Here is a 24,328-nt window from a genome sequence, read left to right on the forward strand (position 1 = left end):
CAAGCAGGGAGTCCTGGAACACAGGGAGAGAAGCAGTGGATAAAAAGTTTTCCAAAAGAATAGGTTTTCCATAAAAAATTCACTTCTGTCCAAATGAGAATTTTTCAGGAAGGTAATGGATTTCTTACAGAGGCTCTGAATTTTTTGTTTGGAATTAATTCATAAAAATTTCTACCTCCTTTCTATGCCCTGTTCCATAGATATTTAGATTTTTTTTTTAATCTTCTAGACTTTTTTTTAATGCTTGCAATCACTTCAGCACAGATGAAAATATAACAGGGAAAACTTTAAATTTTTGTATGCAGATTGACTAATTAAAGTGTAATTAGCCTTACCTGTTTAATTATGCATTATAATACATACAAAAATAAATCAAAATTTACTGGATATAGTGGAAGCTGTGCTGTGTATGGTGTGTGTTGCAGCACACAAGGAAGATTTCTGCTGAGGAAGCAAAGTATTCATTTGTAGCAGACTTAAAATCACGCTATAAACTCAATTTATTTTATTTTTGTTTTATATAACTATAGGTTACACTCATTTTGATTTCCTTTATGTCCAAACTTCCATTTGCTTTTAAGATGTAAGAATGGCCTGTTACTGTAGTTGCAGCCCATTTTTTGTTTCTATAACTAGAACTTTTTGTGCCATATTCCCCAACCAATTTCCACACTCCAGATGCTCCTGATTCCTGCAGCATCTTCCTGTTCCCCCTTCCATTGCAAGGCAGCTCTTGGCCTGCCAGGGTCCCCCTGCTGCAATTCCTCTCACACACACCCATAAAATCTGACTGCTCCTTGCTGCTGCTGTCCCCTCCCAAGGGGATGTGTCACAGCCCAGCACCTGCTTGAAAATGCTATTTAAGCAAACTCAGCAGATTGCTCATGTGGCACAGAGCTGATAAATATAAATGTATATAACCCTCCACTCTGATATTTAACATGGAAATGAGGGCAGTGAGCATTGTGTTTGTGTTGTGTATATATACATTAAAAAAATTTGTATTCTAACTAACAAAGGACATTGTAAAGCTTAAGAATTTCTGTCTGACAGGGTAATTTATAAAGACATTTGTTTGCTTTGGATAAAAAGTTTCCTTTGGCAAACCTTCTCCCCAGAGCAAGAAGGATTTTGGAAACCCCAAGACTCACTAGAGGGCCACAGCCCATGGCAGGCAAGAGATGCCAAGGGAAGCGTTGGGTTTTGAGAAGCCAAACAGGAAAATCTCCTCGTTGTCCTCAGCTATCAAATGTGAGATTACAAAAGACAGAGATGTTATTCCTGAAGATGCAGAGAAAGGACAAAAGGCCACAGATACGAGCCCACCCAGACAATTTCAACTGTGTACCAGAAGAAAATCCTGCAATCCAAGCAGTCAAACATTACACCAGGGCCAGAGAGGCAAAGGATCTCCAGCCTTGAACAGGGCCCTAAGCAGGGAAGTTGGACTAAGCAACCCCCCCAAACTATTCTGTGTGTTTAAATACAAACCTTGTTGAAAAGACTCACTGGAAGTAAGGTAATTTTAATTACAGCCATCAATTTGTATACACAATAATGTGTATTTTACATATATCAAGGAAAAAAAAAAACCATACTGCATTTCAAAATTTGTTTACTGCAATAACAGAGGCAAATAGTCAGGAATAAGGTTAAGCCACTAATATTAAGGAAAGCCACAATGTGTGTGTAAATTGAAGCTACAGAAGCTCAGTACTCAGAGACATAAATTCCAAGGGTTTCACAATACCTAACTCACCTCAACCTCATTACATGAAAATGGAGTCTGGATTGCAGGGCTGCATCTAGATTATTATCTAGCACCCATAAGCTTCAGGTTCCTATTTACAGTAACAGTTCTGAGATGTTAAACTGCAAGGTCAAGGTAAGTGTTTTAGTTCTCATAACTGCAGCCTAGTTTCACTAAAATTGCCTTAATTAACTTAGAATAGTCTGTGATTCTATAATTACCAGATCAAAATGTCATTTTAAATCGTTCATTTCAGGATATGTGAACAATGAACTAGCTGTAACAAACTTCTAATATTTTCAAAGTCAAAGGTTCATTTTTACTTAAAAAAAAGCCACAATAAAACTCTTAACAGAGGCTTAAAAAGGTCTTTATAAAATAATCTCCATCACACTTACAATAGTAAGAAAATTATTCTGGTTGCTAGTTTTTAGTAAATATGAACTGGTTTGTGTAATCTGTATTAAAGATGGTTATAACCTCAGTTCACATTTCATATCTTAAAGGGGCATGAACAAATGTGTCAAGAACAGTAGATTATTGCTGTTTCTCATCAAGTCCTTTTTACTGAGGACATGCTGCCTTGCTAGGCAAAGATGTCTGGCAGCCAGCTGAGACAGGAGAGCTGAAGGAGAGAAGTTATGATTTGCATGCCAAAAAAACCTCCTTCAATCCCCTTGTATTTGGCAATGGTACAACTGAGCTGCTTTAAGATCAAAACTGTGTCATTCCATCCATCTCCTGAATGACAGTCCTGATCATCTCATAACTTAAGTTTGCTTGAAGTGACTCAAGAAGGTAGAATCCAAGTAAGTTCTGGAATGGCAGGAAAAAAAACCTCTGATGTTTATCCTCTCATATGCAGCTCTGAAAATACCAGATGTTCTTCAGAGGGGTTTTCACCAGGTCTGCAGGAGCAAGAGAAAACAGAACATGGACATATTGGAAATAGGAAATCCATCAGGTTTTCTATTCCTGCAGTAGTACTGATCAAATTAAATATGCCACCATTCAATTTCAAGAAGGTTCAAAAAGATCTAAAAATCCATACATGTTTTTAATCAAACTTTTCATACAGCAAGACTCTGAAACGTACTTTCTGTGGACATAAATTGGCAATTACAACTGCAAACAGAAAAAGCTCACAACAACTGCTAATAGGGTGTCATTAATTATACATTTTAACCAGCTGTTAGATTCTTTAGCTTTTGGTAATAAATGATCCTAGTGAGGATGGTGACAGTTTATATGTCCAAAGTTTAATCTGCTGGTGCACTTCTTTCTTACACTACTGTTTCACAAAGAGCAGCTTCTAGAAGAGCTAAATCAAGCCACTCTCACAGAATAAAATGGATGTTGCTGTCAGAGGCACCACTGGTAATAATTACCTTCACACTGCCACCTTTCACATTTGAAGGTCTTAAAAGAAGAGAAAAAAAGAGAAAAACCCTCATGACTGCTAACACTGAGGGAGAATTTTCCACTTCAGTAATTCCTTGTGATGTGATAATATTTAACTCAGCACATGGAAAGACATTTCTTGTCATGTGGAAAAGATTCCTGGTCTTGTGGTGTGCAGCCTTCCCAAGACACCACTTCAGTGCAATCTGCTCTCCCATTTAGGCCTCAGGTATCTGAATCCCAGTCTCACACACTGTCCAGTCAAACCAGTGCTGGGGAACATTGTGAGCAATTCCTGATGGAATTACAGACTTGCCTGACTGTGCTTTGCTGTGTGACATCCTGCTGAACTGTTCCCCAACAGTGGAGTCCTCAAAAAACCACAATTATCCCAGTGTCTGCTGCAGCTGAGAGCAAACTCCTCTGAGCTCTGCACTGATAAATCATCACAGCCCATTCCCCCCTGCAATGAGGCTGAAAGGCTTTCCCTTTGCAATGAGATTCCTATGATTTCAACCAGAGCCATCGTCAAGAAATAGCAGAGAAAAAATTCTGCAACTGTGACTGGAAACTGTGCATAAGCCATTGTGATGACTGATCCAGCACTGTCAGAGCTGTGCAGCCAGCTGGTGCCTTTTTCCTTTTACCTCTCCATGCTTTAAAGAAATGTGTTTGATCAGCCTTGACATTTTATTTAAAAAAAAAAAAGCTGCTATCAACTGACCATCAGAAGCATTCTGTTACAAAAGAGTACTAAAACTGTATGGTAGCAATGAAAGATACCTAAAATATTCCTCTGAAATGTCAAGCATTTCTCTTCATGCTGGGTATTTATGTACCTTGACATTATCAGCTCTTCTGAAAATGGAGAAATACATCAGAAACTATCTTGTATGATTCTAAAAAGGCAAGGTGCGTATTATTTCTTCCATGCCTCTCAAAAGAAAGTATTTTCTTTTCTGTAACAACCAGTGAGGCAAACTGGTACAACACAGATCCTTAGTCAGGAAACCTACAGCTTAAAATAAAAATACCTGCAAGAATATTTCAGATCTAAGATACTCAGCTGTACCATGTATTTAATTTCTTTCCAAAGTAGATTTCCATGCTGTGTCATTTCACTTGTTCTACTGAAATTCTTAATCTATACAAAGATAATAAAATACTGACCTATATAAGGGTCTGATTAATTTATCAATAGTAATGTTTAACACCTTCTTAGGAGACAAACAGCTTTTTGCTGACAAATGTGCACCACTGGTGAAACAATCCAGTATTTACATTCACCAGTGAAACACTTTTAGAGGTCTTTAATCTACTGCACTGTAAATAAAGTTTCATCATATCCAATTTCACCACATTTTCCTATTCTTGAACATTCACTGAACAAAAAACTGAGGGAGAAGCAGAAGAAAGAGATCATACTTTGGTTGTATTTGTAGTAGCAATTATTATCCAGTACCAAAAGGACTAAGATCAAATATCTTCTGGAAATGAAAGGAAGAAGAAAAAGACTTTCTCTGCATTCAAGTTTAGAAATTGTTTTTGCAATCAAAATGACATTTTATGGCTGTCTGCTTCATAATTTAAACTTCAGAGGAGAAAGGGAAAGTAAAGACATCTAAGCTGTAGCTGAATTTGATATGAGCACACAAGTTACATTAGAGCAAACTTACAAATTCATGTTTTTATACATCAATGCTGTGGCTGCTCAGGATTGATATTCATGGTCCTGTATATCTCTTTGAGAAACAGCAAGGCAGTGTCTTCAGAACCCCTGTGAGGAATGGAATAAATAAAACAAAAGAAAAAAAGGAAAAAAAAAAGGAAAAGTTAGTTCAATATGATCCATCTTCTAATTCTCCTAAGTCACATTCCAGCCTATTTCAGCTCTCCAAAGAGTTTGCACAACCTCTTGGCCCAGTATTTATTTGTCATGAACATGGCCTTACCTCTGCCAGCTTCCTTCGAGCTGTAATTCTACACAAGTTTTCAATTAGTTCTGCTATCAACCCTAGCCTATGCATTTACCTTTTTTCTAGTGCATTTCCTCCTCCTGCCCTCCCTAATGTCCTATGCTGCAATTCCAAATCCCCTCCTCTAACCACTTCTTTGATGTAACTTCCTTGTCTTAATCTCCTCAAATAATGTTTCACTTTTTGTTCTGAATGTATTCCACACTCCATCCTACTCATTTTGTCCCACTCCATTAATTAGCCCAGTTCCAGCAGCAATATTCTAATTCTTCTCTAGTTGGCAGGCCCTTAATTGTAAACAGACCATGTTAAACACCCATAGTCTTCCTCTCTTGCTTACCACTAAAATGTTAGGTAGATCTGCAATAATTCAAAGATTAGTATCATTCAAGTGCCATGTTTCCAAGTGGCTGTGTCCCTCCTCTTTTCAAAAAGCAAAGCTTCAGGCTATCTGAATTTAAAGTTAACATGAAGAGACTTAATCTTCTTCTTCATCTATAAAATGCTATTTAAACACACATAAACAATACCAACATAAAAAATAACAATGTTAAACAGGCAAATCTTAACAAAGTTCCAGAGCTGCAGGAGTTGTTTGATGAGGGCAGCTTCCTGTGCTTTTTAAAATAAATCACATAGGGAGCAGTGAATGAGATTTAGATGGTCAGAAGTGTGATCCTCCAAACGTGAGGAACATGATTTGCAGAAGACCTGTACAGAATTAAACACACAAGCTAAGGGAATACATGTACATTCCACAATTCAGCACAGACATTTCTTGATGGTCTCTGCATTAAATGGGCAGCAAACAAGCAAGCAGAAGGTTCAACACAGAAGCTCCAATCTCTCCAACACTCAGAGCATTTCATTTAAAGCTTTTCCCACCATTCCTCAGGAAAAAAATGCTCTCCTATTCGGGTCATTAATCACTGTGCTTATCTTCCTTACTCGAATGACAAAAACAGGCACAGGTAGCAGGCTTTTAAGATCCTGGCAGTGATCGGCTGCCACCCTGTGGAAGGAATTCCGCTCCCTTCAGCCCTGCCTGTGGAACGGCACTGCCACCACCGGGTCACGCTGACAGCCCAGTGCTCACAGCAGCCCGGAACCCCTCCTCTGGCAGGTGCTGAGCTTCATCATTCAAGTGATGATGGCTCTAATGAGACCCTTCAGGTAATGCCTTCAGAGCTGTGTTTTAACCTCTGGAAAAAATGCCTGCTGCTAAAATGACCTGCTGAAAATCAAAACCTTCAGAAAGAACATAGAGCACTCTTTGTCCAGCACCTGCTGAACTCAAAATGAGAGACCAGTCACTCCTCCTCACCAACATCACTTTGCACAGCTCACAGCTGACACCCAAGGTTGGCTATTACATTCCAAGGTGTGTTGTTAAATATAGTTCACAAATCCTTTGCTCTGCCACAAGAAGCAATAAAGTTTTACCACTTATTGTAGTCTAATAAAAATCCTTCGTGAACAGTTTTATTTGAAAAGCTGCAGTTGTGAAAATGCTTCCAGAGCTCTCCTTGTTTTGAAAATGACAGTAGCTTAAAATGTGTGTTTGGAGTGTCAAAGGTCAAGAGAAGAGTGTGCAATGTCTTTATTGCAAACAGATTTGGTCACAGAATTTTACTTTGAAGTAGGATTATCACATAGTGACATCCAAGCACAACACCCTGAGCCTGACACTCCTGGACAATCACATACACTGTGTCCCTTGAGCAGGGTTTCTGGAATCACAGGTGTCTCCCCTTACCAGTAGCACAGGTGACTCTGCAAAGCAAACAGGTACTCATTGAAGCTTTCTATTGGCTTCTCTTGTAGAACATAATCGATGCGACGCCCTCCGTTCAGCATCCCAACCTTCACTGAAACATCTTCATCTTTTGGAGGGTCTGCACTTTCAGTGATCTTCTCAGCTAAAATCAAAGAGTTTCACATTTAAACTGTTTTCAAGCACAGCCTGCTTGACTATAATTAAGGAATATTAGCCATTTTTCTGTGTAATTTCCAAATGTTTGTGATAAGACAATAATAACCTGAACTGCCCAGCATGGTTCAGAAAGGTTACTGAACTATAGGCTTACTTCTTTCCTAAGAGTTTAAACAGTTTTCTAAAGAAGTAACTGCTGAGTGATCTCTCCCTGAAGTCACTCCAACTCACAAAGCTTTCACTGTAATTCCTCTCCCACACCCAGCTGAGGACAGTGACAGAGCAGCTTTGGTGGGAACCTGGCATTTAGCAGAGATCTCCTTAACAGGGTCAGGAAAATCAATAGCAAACAGTCACTGGGATACTCAAGTGTCAACTTATTTGAGACAAGTAAGTTACAGAAAAACCAATAATGTGTCCATGTACCTTCCACCACTTGCTTTTCTTCCTCCTCTTTAATTTGGTTAGCTACTTTTTCCAGCTCTGCTTGCAGCTGGGTTGAAGATGTATGAGCACGTGCAAACTCATTAAGGGTCTGCCATGCACTCTTCAAAGAGCTAATAAAGCCCTGCTTCAGATCAGATCCCATACGAGACAGAGAGTCTTTCAGCTCTGAGAAAGAAAAAAAACACACCAAAAATTGAATTCAGAAGGATTTAAAATTACCAACTAAAAGCAGAATGATAAAGTTCTGTTCAATAAACATCTCAATTAGCAGCAGAAACAGGCCTGCTATGTCATAAAAGCATGTTTCTTGCTTCTCCATTCCATTTTAAAAGATGAGGTGAAATGCAATTAATACACATAAAAATTAATGCATGTTTCTCACTTCTCCATTCCATTTTAAAAGATGAGGTGAAATGCAATTAATACACATAAAAATTAATGCATGTTTCTTACTTCTCCATTCCATTTGAAAATATTAGGTGGAATGCAATTAACACACAATTGCCTTCTTACTGAATGGGCCAATGAATCCACCCAGATCAAAGTCAAAACAACAAGGAGCAACAAACCATATTTTTTCTCCTTTACTATACACACTTTTGGAGAGCTGTAACCTGAAACAAGTATCTTGTGTAGTCTAGCAAAGCAGACTCACTCTAATGGACAATTCCAAAGGACAGAATCTTTCCAAGTGCCTGAACAGGTGCTTTCAGCAGGGCTCTGTGAACTTGCACAACAGCAAAACTGACTTTCCTTATTAGATGTGCAAAATTTAAGTGGAGCACCTTGGTCTGATGTGCAGCCATGAGCAACAAAGTCAGTCCCTGCCCTCTCATGGCCACAAAAGCTCCTTTTCCCTCAGGGCTGCCAACACTGAACAGACTGGTTGAACAGATCATGGTGGTCATTAGGGACACCAATAAATTTAATTTCTGTTTCACAGCTTCTTAGAAATGAAGGTGATCAAGCAATGTCTTAATAGAACTTTGGTAATGAGAAGGTTAAATCTGGAGGAAATGTGATTGTTACTTTTGAATGGAATTGTGAATGCCCAGCTTATGGGGCTGGGGGGAATCACCTCTGATGTTTAGGAAAAATATGGAGTCAGATATCCAGGGATATTAATCAATCTCTTAAAATCTTACAATATTCTGATGCAGCAAATGAGAAATAATGAATAGGATCCATATGAAGTAAGTTTTCTTTTTACCCAGATGAAGTCTTTTTCTGCCTTTATGATGTGGAATGAGAACTGGTTTTAAATCCAGGTCTTCAATGATCATTGGTTCTAACCTGTAAGCTACTGGATCAAGCTGTTAAGAGACAACACATTGACATTTAGTTATCTTTAAAATTACTCTATATTTCAGTGAAAAAAGTCCCTATTTATGGATTATAGACAACCATTGTTCATTTCTGAACTATTTGAATTTACAGAAATTCAGTTCATGACATTAAGCAGGTTCATGAATTACTTTGGTCTTGTTCTCCCTACAGAAGGAGATTCTAATGAGGAAACACAACAGCAAGATTTCCTTGCACTCAATCTCTATGAACATTAAACTGTTAAACAAAATGAGACAGAGGAGAACAAACACTGCATGCAAAACCACAAATATTCCATAAAAACCTACAAGAGTGGCCTCAAATTAATTTTAAAAATCCTAACAATCCCCCCCCCAAAAACTTCCTTAATTCTGAAAAGAAACAAGGCAAATACTATGAAAACAACCTATACCTGGAAGTGTTTTAGGAAATGTACATAGGGGAACAAGAGGTATAATGCTCAGAAAGTAAAACTTGGTATTCTGCCTTTTTTGTCATCGACATCAACTAAAATCAAATGTCAAAAGCACTGCTACTCACTGGGTGATAGATATTGAAGAAGCCCTTGCAGGTGGGGAGCCTGTAGTTTTCATCAATCTTCTCCACACCCCTCACAGTAAGGAACACACCAATTGGGGAACCAAGAGCAAAGAAAATATCTGGTTCAAAGTCCAGTGCACTGTAAACCACAGAAACCTGCCAGAGGGAAATCAGACACATCATCTCTCAGAACTTTGTCAGCTTCAAAGGAACTAGCAAAAGGTCATCAACATTAAAAAAACTATAGTAAAAAGAGAGGACTGATCAAATCCTTTAAATTGTTCAGCTCATTTAGATCTACACAGTCTCACCTGGCCAGTTCCAATTTCAAAATACTCATAGTCAATGTTCACAGAAGACACAGATGCACCAACTGGGAGCTTCCTCTTTGAGTGCATCTGACCAGACTCTGAAGGTGACACAGGAGAAACTGCCTCTTTTGATTTCTGGGTGTCTTCTTGAGTCTGGAGTGTGGCAGCCAGCACTGCTTTCTTTTCTGCTACTGCTTTCTTTTGTTCCTTTTGAGAAAAGTTTTAAAGTTAGGGAGAAAAAAGGTTAATTTCACAGCTGTCAAAATTCCTTTAATATATTCAGGATGTTAACAAGAGTATTCAAGAATAGAAGCTTGTTAACATTTGGTTAACAACTTTTAACTTCCATCCTGAAATATGTATTTACCTGCTTGGCTGCTCTGTCTTTTACAAAATTAGCTATTTTCTTTCTTGGTCCAAGAGGTATCCCCATCTCCTTCAGGTCATCAACTGTACACATGAGCTAAAGAAACAAACACCAAACACACACATAAAAATTTATTTTTCTAGTAGAAAAAGTACTTAGAACTTTTCTAGTAAAATGAATAATTTCATACTGGCAATGACTTATGAATTTGTTAAGTCAATTTATAAAGCTATAGAAAATACAAAAAATTAAAAAGACAGAGTGGCCTAACAACTGGGGGGATGCACCACATCAAGAAAAAACAAGAGCTGCAGAACACTGAGTCTTCAAGTCATGCATTGATGATCTTATCTTTGCAACTGCTCTCATGGGCACTGAGAGGAAAAACAGAACAAGAAGAAAACCCAAACATAAAGCTCCATTTCCTGGGCAGCCCCTGCAGTGCAGTGAAGATTTCAGTACCAGGGACTCCATGTCGATCCGCTCCTTTTCGAAGGTGCTCACGTACTCTGACAAACTGAGCATTTCCAGAGTCTTCTGCAGAGTGGGAACATCTTCCTCTGCTTCAGCCTCACAAAGGTCATCAGCAGAAGTAGCAATGGAGGAGCCCAAGGAACTGGTATCTTCAGTCATCTCAACAAAATAGCACACAAACAGAATCACACTCTCTAAAAGTGGGAAACCAGTAAGCAGCAAGCAAAACCAAGTTGAACTATTTTCTCTTAAAAACATTATCAAGCAAGCTCTGTAAATGTATATTGATTTTTAGTGGAGCAGGACACAAATTTTGCACTAAAACAGAACTGAAAAATAAATATTTAAAAATTACTGTGAGAGACAAAACACTCAAAAATGCTTCCTTTTATTCCTCAAACAACTGGTCACCATTTCTAGTCTAAACACGAATTCTCTCCCTTTTATACATCTGCCCCATCATTTACTGTTAGACCAAGTTACATGTTCACAAGGGTCAATGCTGACGTTCACCATCAAATCTCATTACTGGCCTACTTGAAACATAAGAGAGAGTTAATTAATTTGTCCTGAGAAATTACAATATGTACAAAACAGCATCTTTCCATTAACATGTTTAAATGTACTATCAAAACCCACAGATTTGGTTCAGCTAATAAAGTATGAAAAGTTAAAAAAAAAAAAAAAGATTGAAAATATCAGATCTATAGACCTGGAAAGACCAGCATGCAAATTACCTGTTTATCATGAGCAGCCACATCCTTCACATTCCCATTAACACCAGAGAATGGTCCAGAATTTACTGATGAAGCCAAGTCCTTCTGGTTAGACAATATGTCAAATAGAATTAAGGAACCTGCAAACAGGGATTAGAGTTGATTTGGGGAAAATATCAGGTTTTCCTGTCCCTAAATCTTGAGCAAGATTTATAGGCAATAGTAATGTCATGGTATAGCTTGATCAAGAGATGGCTGAATGAAAATACTCATATGTTAACTTGAGCATAAAAAGCTAAAAGCAGCCCCTTTTCTTCCCTGCTCATGCTTTATGGAGTTGCCAGGACTAAACTATTTTTCCTTAAACACCTGAGACTGCTTGGTGAACGGGAGGAGAAGTTCCAGTCCAAACCAGTATGTCAATATTCTGCTCTAACACTTATTCTATAAAAATGATTGTACTTTTACTAAGTGGGGTTCTGAGACACAGACATCACCCACCTAACAAGTCACCAGATAATCTGTTAACTTTTAAACACAGATGAGACACTAAGTTTTCATGAAGGGAAATACTAACTTTCTCTCAAAGCCTGATAAACTCAGCTGTTGAGAGGAGTTTGTCAGCTGTTTTCTGAAAGACAGCCATGCCCTAACCGATGATTTGAGTTTTACGGATAACAAAGGGGCCATTTTCCTTTTAAGAGGCACTGATTTGAGATAAAAGCAGCATTCCTCAGACAATCACCTAAGCTGTGCCCAGCCACAGAGACTCCCCCTTTGAAGTCGGGGTTGCGGCTCATGAAGAGCGCGTACAGGCGGTTCATTTCCATGCCCACTTTATCCACGATGGTCTGGCAGTAGGTGGGGCTGTTGTAGAACAGGATGTCGAGCAGCGTCTCGTTGGTGAAGTGCCTCAGGCGACTAATGCTCGGCAAAGTGATTTTCTTTATGTTCCTGGTAACACAGAATCGTTCAAATCATGAAAGGCTTTTAAGAAACGCTCGTGAGAAATTTGTTAGCTTTTGAAATTCATGCAATGTAAATGCTACAGAAAGGGTCTCTAAAGAGATTTTAAAAACCCATACAGCCTTCTGGCCTTGTTGCATATTCACACATTAATGCTACCTGCTGATTGTAATATTTCAGAAAAATACAGCTATTTTCTTTTCTCTCCAGGCTGAAGGAATGCCTGAAATAACCTCTTCTCTATTCCAACACTACTCTCATGAAGCACCAGGGAAGTTTGGTGAGCAGATTGAAGTGGAAGAGAAAAAGGAACTTGCATATAAAATTAGACTCAGAGAATGGTAATACTCTCTTTTTGAAGAAGCTTGGCATCACCATCTGCCTGCCTGGAGTCAAGAACAGCTGCACTGGAATTGCTATAGACTTGGGACTGCCTGGTTTGATTAACAGAATAAGGATCCCTCCTCATGCAGTGCTCAAATGCAAATAAAACAGCAAGGCTGGAGCAAAGCAGTGTGATTTCACTGGGCTACAACAGTCTGGAGAACATCAGCATCACTTTAAGTGCCACAGGTTGCCACCCTCACAATTTTTACTTCCCCAGATTTGAGCAAGGGAAACAGCTTGAACTCTGAAGTCATAGCAAAGGGGTAGGCACAGAGAAGGGATTTTAAAACAGATTTTTAAATGCTGTAACATTCTTACCCGAGTATAGATACTTTGCTTCAAAAATAGAACCCCTCAGCTCAAGTGCCTAATCATAATTCAGGCACTCCTCTAGGACTGGACAGAGGGCTCAATGCCTTCCTCAGAAAGGGTGAAACTCAATCAGACTGCAGGAAATTAAAGAAAACTCTCTACTCTAAATTGTGCACACCTCATGGACAGAACATCTCCAGACTCACCACCTCATCCTTCTGATCACAATCTCTACACACTCACTCATCAAGTATCGTGCATTGGCCACTCTCATGCAAATCCTGAACTGAAAAGTTGTGTGCATGAAAATAAACAAGAGAAATATTCCTCAAGCCCTTCCAGCTTTCCAAATACTCCTCATCAAAATGTTAATTTTAAAAAATCTGCAATTCTCTAATCCAGTCACACACATATGAACTGCTCTTTTTCTCCACTTTCCATAACCCATTAAAGAGCAGCTTTTAAGATGTTTTCAACATTAAACAACACCCTCACCTCACCTGTCTACACCTGTTGCATCTCCATGCAGAGAACTGTGCCAGTGAACTGGAAGGAATTCCACCCTGCTCACTTTGCCTTCCTCCAAATACTTCTTAAAGTGAGTCTGCAACAACTTCAGAGAAACAGTCCTAAAATCATCAACTGTGAAGAAAAAGAATAATGAAAATCTGATAGCTGCAGAACTCAAGTAACACACAAATAAGTCACTTCTTCCCCTTAATTTCACAGATAGTCAGAATACAAATGATGCAAATTGAAAACTGGAAAAATCTTTTCAATTATTACCATTCTAACAATAAGAAAGTACTCATTTATGTTAGAGTGGATTTTTTAGCAAGCTTCTATTTATCTCACAATGATTGCCTGTTCACTCCATAACCAGAGAGGGCTTTGTTAATTTACTCAGTTCTACCAGAGTGTATTTAAAAAAAAAAAAAAAGCAAACACACCAAGCCACACAAAGCAAACACATCCACTCACACCACAAAAAGAAAAAACCAAATCAACCAAAAAACCCCCCTCACCACACATCCCAAAACCCAAATCACCCTGCAAGTGTGGTATTGAGAACTACCACACTTGCAGGGTGATTTGGATTTTGGGATGTGTGGTGAGGGGGGTTTTATTATCCTGGTGAGCTGTTATTATCCTGGTGAGCAGGATAATAACAGCTAAAGCTTCAACTTTGACAGAACACAGGTTCTGCCTTTGGAAAATAATAATGAAAAACCTGAATTTCTTAACACTAGAGACTTTTCTTTAAAAAAAACTTGGGAAGATGTGTGTATCTAAATATGAGCTAGAGAGAGCCACATTTAAACAGCAAGAATACAACTGCTCATTATACAAGCCCAAACTTACCACATTCAACAATGCTTCTAAACCTCAAGTCACATACAGGACCTATGCCATGAACCATAAATACCAGATGGTCAATTTGGGACATTTCTCCTGTAGGAAAAAACAAGGAAAACATTCAGAGTACCAATATATACAGCAGGAGTGAAGTTCAGGAGTCTAGCAAGTGTAATTACACACTTGTTTAATAAGCCTATAACATGGTTCAGGACATAACAGAGCCCACAGGATTAAAACACCCCAAAACCAGATTATCTCAGCAAACAGCTGAGATGAAGGAATAACTTTAATCTTTAGACTCCAGGCATGACCAGCACACAGCCACTCCACCCACCATTGTCCAGCTTCTGCACACATCCAAACTGCTCCCAGTGCAGACCCAAGTGCACCAGGAATCTCATCACCTACCATCAGGAATCTCATCATGGTCATCATCAATTCCACGTTTCACTACCCTTGGCCTTGCCTGCCCATCTTGAGAGGTGCCCCACTCATCTGGTGTGGCAGAAGGCTGGAACTGAACTATGACCTGCAACAAACACAGTGTCCAATTCCAGCCACAGAAAAGCCTCATGACTCGTACTGTTAGTCTGACAGCACTGCATAGTTCAACACACTTTTTGATTGCTTTACCTTTCATCTGAAAATCAAATATTTTCTTCCACAAAATCCCCATTAGTGTGAAAAGCAAACTGATGACTCAAAGTAACCACTAGGTGAAGAAGCTGGGCCTGCTCATGGTTCAGAATCACCATTTTAACTCCCCAGTCAAGCATTATTCAAGCTCCTCCTTCCTAGTCTCCAGTATCCACTCTTCCTTAGCAGATTACTTCTAATGTGAGGAAATTGAGTGCTACCTGATTTACAATACCTCTATCACAAGGGGAAATGGAAAAAAATAAGTGCAGTGCTTTTCAGAGAAAGACAACAGCATCTGAAGTAGTCCAGAAACCCTAAAAAGTAAATAATTCAGTAGTACAGATGTTTATAGGACTTACAGTTTGAACTCATATTTATGACACCAAGTGATTTAAATGCTCTTTCTCTAGATTTTTACTGAACAGAATTCCCTAACCAGGATTATTAAACATTTCAAGTAGGAGCAACCATGATTCTGTTCCTTGGATAGTTCTGTGTATTAATTACTGCATTTCTGATAAGTGAACAGTTAACAGTATTGATCAATAAGGCTGAAGTCCATGTTTCAATCACATGAGACTGTTCACAGAGTATTTAGAACTTTTAAAGCTTGTCTTGCTATACTTTCTCATGGCCTAAAAATAAGAAGAAACCTTCTCAGGCCTTAAAGAAACTATTTACCTTATAGCTAGATTAGTGCTCTTCTCCACATGAAGGCTCTTTGTTTTAATTTCATTTGGTACAGATTGAGGTTAAACCAATTCAAATTGCTGACCATTTGCTGCCAGTTATGCCTAGCCAAAATATTTACTATGCAAACCCTTCTTCTCTTTAGGTTTCAGAAATGCTGTCTTTTAACCACATGACAGCACATTGAAGCAAGCACAAGTTCAGTGTTCTGTAAACTTGATCATCTTTAATGCACACACACCTAGAACAACCAACTGCTACGTTTCATGCAAGATTAAGAGCACATTCAATTTATGCTTCCATCCATGTGCTCACTCCCCCTTAATGAATCCTGCAAGACACAATTGCCAAAATCTATTACCTTGGGATTATGCATAACAATTGTCTCCCCATTTGGAAATTCAAGTCGCCGATGCCATTGATTTGTAGTTACAGCCCTTTTATATTCTGCCTGAAACAAAACAAGTTACATAAAGTCAGCAGGGCAACCTTCTCAGTATTTTGTGGCCTCAGGTAATGCCACAGTAAAAATTTACAAAGCTTTCTTTATATAAAAATGTCACATGTAGAACTACACAAGTAGATTTTAGATGACAGCAGTGCAAGACTGATGCAGGAGCAATGTGGCCTTCTAGACACTCCTCTTTCCAGGATTTCCTTATGTTCCAGAAAGTGCACTCTGAAAATCATCTTCATGAAACAGAAAGAACTGTTTCTAAGGCGATTAACACAATGAACTAATTAAAACAAGGCCTCTGTGACTTACTAACCTCCAGCTTGTCACTGAAGTCCTCAGTGTAGGGGATGAAGCGGCTGTCCTTGTCTCCCTTGTAGAACCACAGGCAGCGCCGCACTTCCGAGGGCTCCTCGTCCCAGTACACGGCTTTCCTCAGGCGCTCGTACAGGAACACGTCATAGCGCCCGCCGTCCGTGCTCAGCACCACGCTCTCGGGGTCAGGCTGGACTGGGACAGACAGACACCCCTGCTCACCACACGGACACTGCACTGCTCTGTGCTCAGCACCACGCTCTGGGGTCAGGCTGGACTGGGACAGACAGACACCCCTGCTCACCACACTGACACTGCACTGTGCTCAGCACCACGCTCTCGGGGTCAGGCTGGACTGGGACAGACAGACACCCCTGCTCACCACACTGACACTGCACTGCTCTGCTCTGTCCGTGCTCAGCACCACGCTCTGGGGTCAGGCTGGACTGGGACAGACAGACACCCCTGCTCACCACACTGACACTGCACTGTGCTCAGCACCACGCTCTCGGGGTCAGGCTGGACTGGACAGACAGACACCCCTGCTCACCACACTGACACTGCACTGTGCTCAGCACCACGCTCTCGGGGTCAGGCTGGACTGGACAGACAGACACCCCTGCTCACCACACGGACACTGCTCTGACACTGCACTGCTCTGTGCTCAGCACCACGCTCTCGGGGTCAGGCTGGACTGGGACAGACAGACACCCCTGCTCACCACACGGACACTGCTCTGACACTGCACTGCTCTGTGCTCAGCACCACGCTCTGGGGTCAGGCTGGACTGGGACAGACAGACACACCTGCTCACCACACGGACACTGCACTGTCTGTGCTCAGCACCACGCTCTGGAGTCAGGCTGGACTGGGACAGACAGACACCCCTGCTCACCACACTGACACTGCACTGTGCTCAGCACCACACTCTGGGGTCAGGCTGGACTGGGACAGACAGACACACCTGCTCACCACACTGACACTGCACTGTGCTCAGCACCACACTCTGGGGTCAGGCTGGACTGGGACAGACAGACACACCTGCTCACCACACAGACACTGCACTGCTCTGCTGTCTGTGCTCAGCACCACGCTCTGGGGTCAGGCTGGACTGGGACAGACAGACACACCTGCTCACCACACTGACACTGCTCTGTGCTCAGCACCACGCTCTGGGGTCAGGCTGGACTGGGACAGACAGACACACCTGCTCACCACACTGACACTGCTCTGTGCTCAGCACCACGCTCTCGGGGTCAGGCTGGACTGGGACAGACAGACACACCTGCTCACCACACTGACACTGCTCTGTGCTCAGCACCACGCTCTGGGGTCAGGCTGGACTGGGACAGACAGACACACCTGCTCACCACACTGACACTGCTCTGTGCTCAGCACCACGCTCTGGGGTCAGGCTGGACTGGGACAGACAGACACACCTGCTCACCACACGGACACTGCACTGTCTGTGCTCAGCACCATGCTCTGGGGTCAGGCTGGACTGGGACACACAGACACACCTGCTCACCACATGGACACTGCTCTGTGCTCAGCACCACGCTCTGGGGTCAGGCTGGACTGGGACAGACAGACACACCTGCTCACCACATGGACACTGCACTGTGCTCAGCACCACGCTCTGGGGTCAGGCTGGACTGGGACAGACAGACACACCTGCTCACCACATGGACACTGCACTGTGCTCAGCACCACGCTCTGGGGTCAGGCTGGACTGGGACAGACAGACACACCTGCTCACCACATGGACACTGCACTGTGCTCAGCACCACGCTCTGGGGTCAGGCTGGACTGGGACAGACAGACACACCTGCTCACCACATGGACACTGCACTGTGCTCAGCACCACGCTCTGGGGTCAGGCTGGACTGGGACAGACAGACACACCTGCTCACCACACGGACACTGCACTGCTCTGCTCTGTCCGTGCTCAGCACCACGCTCTCGGGGTCAGGCTGGACTGGGACAGACAGACACACCTGCTCACCACACGGACACTGCTCTGTGCTCAGCACCACGCTCTGGGGTCAGGCTGGACTGGGACACACAGCCACACCTGCTCACCACACAGACACTGCTCTGCTCTCTCAGCCCAGCCCCAGCTCCACTCCTGTGATCAATATTAGGCCATTAGTACTGACAGTCACACCATGGCAGAGAAGCTTTGTAACACTGAGATGCTTCTAGAATGCTTCTATATGCTCTGTACACAACAAAACGCTTGGAAAAACTCCCAAATACAAACACTTACTCCAGAACTGACAGTTTAAAAAAAAAGGCAAGCCAAGACACAAATAACCAGGAGTTCTATATGAAAATCTGATATTCATTTGGGTATCTATAACATATACATACATACATACACACACACATATATATATAACCAAATGATCTTAACACTGACAGCATCAAGCAGTGATGATGTCAGTGAAATAAATTAAGTGGCAAAAAACAGATCTTCAAAACATTACTTATTACTGGCACACACATGAGTGGCATTACCCCAATTTTTTCCTTTAGTCCTTCTGCTCACCTCTGGATAAGACAGGACTTACCAGAATTATAGACCTCCTCTAGTTTTGCAGAATCCAGAATGCTGAATGGCATCCATATTTGCTTGTCCTCCACCTCCTTGCAGTAGAACCAGTGGGGCTGAACTGGCTCATATTGGTTCTGCAGCAGCACAGGAGGGGCTGGGACCAGGGGCCCTGCAGGCCTGGCAGGCTGGAGCTGGGACTGGGATGGTGGGAACTGAAAAGAGATGGGCTCAAGCACCTCAGTCTCACAGGGTTTTTACAGAACTCTTCTCTATTTTGCTACAGGAAATACTCTGAACCTTTATTTCTAACATGTTTTCCTCCCCAAGAATATTACCTTCCATTCTAAAAGTATTGTCCACTTCATCATGTGTTTGAGAACTTACACCTTCTCAAACTGAGAAAGAATGTGGATTTCATTACACAAACACTGCTAAAAACTGCCATGGTTTAGCATCATGATTATCTAAAACCAGTAAGATTTTAAACATTCTCTTAAATTTTCAAAACTTGAGCTGAACTTGTTTCTTACAACCACAAAAACTGACATGAAAATAAACCCATATTTTTCTCATTGTTCATTTACATATAATTATGCTTTTGCATAAAGACTCCCAATTTTAACGAGTGGCCACTTCAGCTACAGCTCTCTTCTTGCAAAGTGACCAGAACAGGCACATTGCAAACTCAAATGTAGCATCAGTGGCACAAGAAAAGGAACTGATTTTATGTATGATTTCATACAAATTTTACAAAAATCCCAGTCAGTACAACTAAAAGCAGCTGATGTCAGCAGCAGCAGCAACTGCCTTGGTTGATGATACATTTAAAGGGGGAAAAAAAAGGGGCACCAAAATATTGTACAATATATAAAATCCAATGAACAGAAGTTCTGAAATTATATAGTCTAAAACTCCAGACTGTCTAGGCTTTACTGCCTTTGCTATGTTTTGTCATTATATAACCTTCACATTCTTTATTCATGATAACAGAAATATAACAATAGCTCAGGCAAAAATAAAAACAGTTTTTACCATTTTCAAGGCAAATGTGCCAGGTTTTATTAACCTATTGGCATTATTTTAATAGTGATTTTGTGCAGGTAGAAAATAATTAAGATTATTGCTTTATACACAAAAAATCACACAAAATCCTCAACCAATTTGTTTCAAAGAATTTGCTGACAATTTTATGTGACTTAGTGTAAAAAAAAAATCTGGCTTCACCAACAAAACCAGCTTAAAAAGAGATTTTAGCCCATATCTTTGAAGTGGCTGAATGACCTGATTTAAAGCTGAGGCACAAAAAATGCAGCAGCACAGGTGAAACTCAGCAAACTCAGAAACCCACAGAAAAGAGCAACAGAACTTCACAGCCTGATCTTGTTTCTGATGCCCAGAGGCACACAGAGCTACAGCCTCAGGGTACACTCACTTCAAAGATCAGGAAGACATCCTGGAACATGAGTTCCAAGCTACTTCTAGTGAAAAGCTTTTGCTGTTATAAACAGTTCAAGACTTCTTCTGGGGTTTTGGCAGAGAAAAAAAAAGTCTTCAAAAGATAAAGCACGCAGCTGAAAGAGCAAAGTGACTTGTTTAGCTGTAGCAGCCAGGAGGAGACACGTACCTGCGTCAGCGGCCCCGGGGGTGTCTGGTACATCTGCACGGGTGGCACGGGGGACGCTGTGGCAGGGGGGTGGCTCTGCTGCAGCTGGGGAGGGGTGAGGTAGGGGTTGGCCCTGCTGCTCAGGGTGGTGTGCCTGTAGGGGTTGTAGCCCTGCTGCTGTGGGGTGCCCACGGGCAGGGCAGCGCTGGCAGGCGGGGGACAGCTCTGCTGAGGGGGCTGGTACGGGGCCATTCCCACCTGGGAAGTGGGTGGGGCACTGTAAGCCTGGGATTTGGGAATATGTGGTGAAAAGGCATTTTGCCCATCCTGGGAGCCAGACACCAGTGGAAGTGAAGTGGGGGGTCTGGAGAAGGCTGGTGCTCCGACAGGGGTTGAAACAGTTGTTAAGGGTGGCTGTCCAATATTCCCAAAGGGATCACTGCTGCTGGGAACTTGAGAGAAGTAGCTGAAAGTCTGTGGGGGGTTGGGGCTGGCTGATGTCTGACCCAAGAAGCTGTCCTCTTCCCCAACCTCTCCAGAATCATCTGCAAAAACAAAAGGGTCACCAGAGATCTTGTGAGACCTTCAAATCACTGCATGGGGTCAAGATGTTCTGGAACACCCAGCATCAGCTATGGCCAAAACTGCTGGCCCCCATAAAGCTTACACATCCTTGATTCAGCACATCATAAAATGAAACAGAAGATATCAAGTCTTCAAGAACATTTAAAATGGACCATGGAAGTCACTCAGTGTACACAGAAAAAGCAACAAATATTAAATAAGAAACCAAAATATAACTGGAGTCAGGACCTTCCCAGGGCAATGTGGCAGGCACTAAAACTTCACCTAAAACTTCACTAAAACCCTTCCAACTTCACTCATCCCTCAAAAGCAAGAGCAACCTTGGTTCACATCCTTTCACCATGAAAAAAGCCAGGACTATAAGCATAGGACTTTATGCTCCTATTTTTAGGATGGAGTTTAAAAACATTCCTAAATAGGCCAAACTTACAGGTTAAACCATCCATCCTTGCCTGCTCCTTCAGCAGAGCCCTCTCAAGGTTCCTCATCTAACCTGCAAGGTGGCTATAAGTCATGATCCTAAGCCACTTATGAGCAGGACTTAGTCCAGCTCTCTGTAAAAATCCTACTCTAGACTTGCATAAAAGCTACATCTCCGATGCATAAAAATCATTCTGCATAATTGCAGGAGAGGATTTAAAAAGATGCAAGGCCACGAATGCCCTTCCATATGGAGAAAATAAATAAAAGAAGTCCTGATCAAGCACAGTTTTCTATTTTGCAGTGATGTAGGAACGAGTGGGGGAAAAGGAGGTTTGTCATGATTTGAGGTCTCACAGCAAGCTCACCCCAGGCTGTGATGGCCTGAGCAGCGCTGCCTCCTGAGGGAACAGGAGTCAGTGCCATCTGCAAAACCAGCAGATGTTTCCAGTGTCTCACCTGCCTGGCAGCCAAATGAGCCCAGGCTGAGGGGAAGACACCACAGAACATCTCTGCTGCTCAGTCCCCAGGCAGAGAGACCAAGAGTCTCTGCAGCTGTGAGCAGCCAACAACAAATGCCTTTATCCACAGCCAACACAACTTGTAACAGGGAGCACCTAGGGAGTACAGGGGAATCCACTGAGAAGCCTCCCTAGGAAGCTGCTGTTCTAATTAATTAATCATAAAAGAGGCAGCTGCCAAGATTAAAAAGAACTATTTTAACCATCTTTTATTTAGTCTGTGCAGACAGTGTCAATTTGAGGCATCACCTGCTTCAAATTCCTCTTGCTCTCCCTTACAGCTCTTGATCTGACTTTGAGAAACAAAACCAAAATCTCTCTGTGGAGAATGCTGAAATCCCTCAGACCCAGTGACCACTCTAAAATCAGGTCTGGGGATCATCTACCAGCTGCAAGCAGTAGCCATTTTTACTAAATAAAAGGTCTCAGCTTCTAAACAACAAAATCCACCTTCCTTTCACATTTCATAAAGAGTGTGGGACAGAGAGAAGCACGCTGCAAACCACACTGTTAACTCTCAGCTTCCCCAAACAACTGGCAGCAGAGCAGGCCCTGCACCTCACCTCACCATAAACATGCAGCAGTGTGCCCAAGAGCTCTCAGGGCCTTCAGCAAATGAATGTTCACAAAACTCCTGCTATTCTCCACTTTCAAATAGGTTTTGGAGATTTAGCCTAAGGGCAGCTTTCCTTGCAAAATGAGGGCGACAAAAGTTCTGCCTAAAATACCCCTATAGGTATGTATGTACACACATGCAGTTTTCCAACACAAAATGTTACTGTTTATCCTGACTTTTCCTAATTTTGCACAAACTATGTTGTACAAACAAGCACAATTCACTCCAGCTGCAAAACCATGGATCCTCATCTGATCAAATTTTAAGTCACGTGGAGAGAAAAAGATTCACCACATTAACCAAATGCCATCAGATTTTATCTCCAGCTTCAAAATGTTCAGGAAATTGCCAGGACAGCCATTTGTGTAAAGCCACTAGCCAGATCAGCACTTCAAAATTGTTTTATTTTCTTAATGAAAAATTAATGTATATTTGCATGAAAGAAAAACTATGAGGATTGCACAAAGGAATTAGTAAATGTATCAACTACCTAGATACCGCAAGTAAGTAGAAGTAATATTTTAATGCTTTTATCCCTCCTATCAAAAAAATGTAGTTGATCTAAAAAACTATTCCAAAGCCATACTTGGCAAACATTTTATTAAATCTACAGAGAAGTACTGCACTGATCTGCAGCTATATTAATACTTACTTTAGCTAAGATACAGCAGTGCTGAAATGAAGACTCAGCATAAAACAGTTTGAGTTAAAAGGGACCTTCAAAGGTCATTAGTCCAACCCCAACATGCACAACACAGTAAAATTTGAAATATTTGGTTTCTAGATGCATTTCTAATGCTTCCAGCTTTAATCTCTGACTGAACACATTCCCCAAAAAATCTATTCCTTTCTCTGGAACTGCCTGAACACCAGATTTTAAGTTACACACGCATATGTTGGGAACACCATTAAAGCTTTAGGAGAAAAGGATTATTAGAACCAGGATTAAATTAGCAAGGATATTTAAGGCGGCTGCTTAACGTGCTATTTTCAAACCGGGGAAAGAGAAGATAACATAAGAAAGGGGTTTAAAAACCACGAAAACATTCAGTAGGCACTGAATGGAAGCACTGATGCGTCGGTGAGCTGGAAGCGGATGATCAGCGCCCGTCCTTAGACACAGCGCTAAAACCCGCACACACACAGGCATTAAGCAGAGGGAAGTAGAAGAAATGAAGTGCCGGAAAGCGGAAAATGTAATTCCGAGCAGTGTCTCTGCTGAGGCACCGCCAGGGACACCCGGCTCGGGAACTCCGAGCACCGGGTCCAGCCCACACGGACCGGGCCCCCCCGGCCCGCAGCCCCCCTTGGAGCCCCGGTTCGGCTCTGGGGACTCCCCCGGCCCCACTGGCCCTTCCCGGCGGTGGCGGCACCCGGCGGGACCCCGCACATCCCCAGCGCTCCCGGCTGCCCTCCCTCCGCTCTCCCTCTCTCCGTACCGGCGGGCAGCAGCGCGGGGCCGGGCGGCGCGGCCGGCGCTTGGCTGACAGGGATGAAGGGCACGTTGAAGCTGAGCTCGGTGGCGGAGGAGGAGAAGAGCAGGTTGGTGCTGCTGCCGGTGCCTCCCCCGGGCTTCGCCGCCGCCATAGCCGCGCCCCGGCCACGTCCCTGCCCCGGCCCCTTCCGCCCTCACCCAAGATGGCGGCGGCGGCCGCGCGCAGCC

At 42.2% G+C, this 24,328-nt stretch overlaps 1 protein-coding gene across 2 annotated transcripts; it reads right to left on the bottom strand.

Moving 5' to 3' along the window:
* Nucleotides 1-1,509: 1,509 nt before the first annotated feature.
* Nucleotides 1,510-24,307, bottom strand: SEC23IP (SEC23 interacting protein). Of its 2 annotated transcripts, none has more exons than XM_054637653.2 (19): nucleotides 24,105-24,307; nucleotides 20,545-21,068; nucleotides 18,937-19,132; nucleotides 16,365-16,558; nucleotides 15,956-16,045; nucleotides 14,674-14,794; nucleotides 14,269-14,358; nucleotides 13,407-13,548; nucleotides 11,987-12,195; nucleotides 11,263-11,381; nucleotides 10,514-10,684; nucleotides 10,052-10,147; nucleotides 9,685-9,891; nucleotides 9,374-9,529; nucleotides 8,718-8,820; nucleotides 7,487-7,672; nucleotides 6,884-7,046; nucleotides 4,828-4,928; nucleotides 1,510-2,658 (listed from the first exon to the last, which is right to left on the bottom strand). In XM_054637653.2, exons 1-18 carry the CDS (start codon nucleotides 24,250-24,252, stop codon nucleotides 4,847-4,849), a joined length of 2,997 nt encoding a protein of 998 aa, XP_054493628.1. In that variant the 5' UTR covers nucleotides 24,253-24,307; the 3' UTR covers nucleotides 1,510-2,658; nucleotides 4,828-4,846. The 2 variants fall into 2 exon arrangements, with proteins under 2 accessions (XP_054493628.1, XP_054493629.1); XM_054637654.2 differs by having other exon boundaries at nucleotides 1,510-2,661.
* Between the last annotated feature and the right edge of the window lie 21 nt (nucleotides 24,308-24,328).

The sequence above is a fragment of the Agelaius phoeniceus genome, chromosome 9 (assembly GCF_051311805.1).
Source record: "Agelaius phoeniceus isolate bAgePho1 chromosome 9, bAgePho1.hap1, whole genome shotgun sequence".
NCBI lineage: Eukaryota > Metazoa > Chordata > Aves > Passeriformes > Icteridae > Agelaius > Agelaius phoeniceus.

Coding starts and splice junctions, on each gene's coding strand:
- SEC23IP (XM_054637653.2), bottom strand. CDS start 24,252: ATGGCGGCGGCGAAGCCCGGGGGAGGCACCGGCAGCAGCACCAACCTG. Junction 10,685..11,262: donor TGGCTGCTCATGATAAACAG/GTAATTTGCATG, acceptor TATTTTGTTGAG/ATGACTGAAGATACCAGTTC. Junction 9,892..10,051: donor AAGACAGAGCAGCCAAGCAG/GTAAATACATAT, acceptor TTTTCTCAAAAG/GAACAAAAGAAAGCAGTAGC.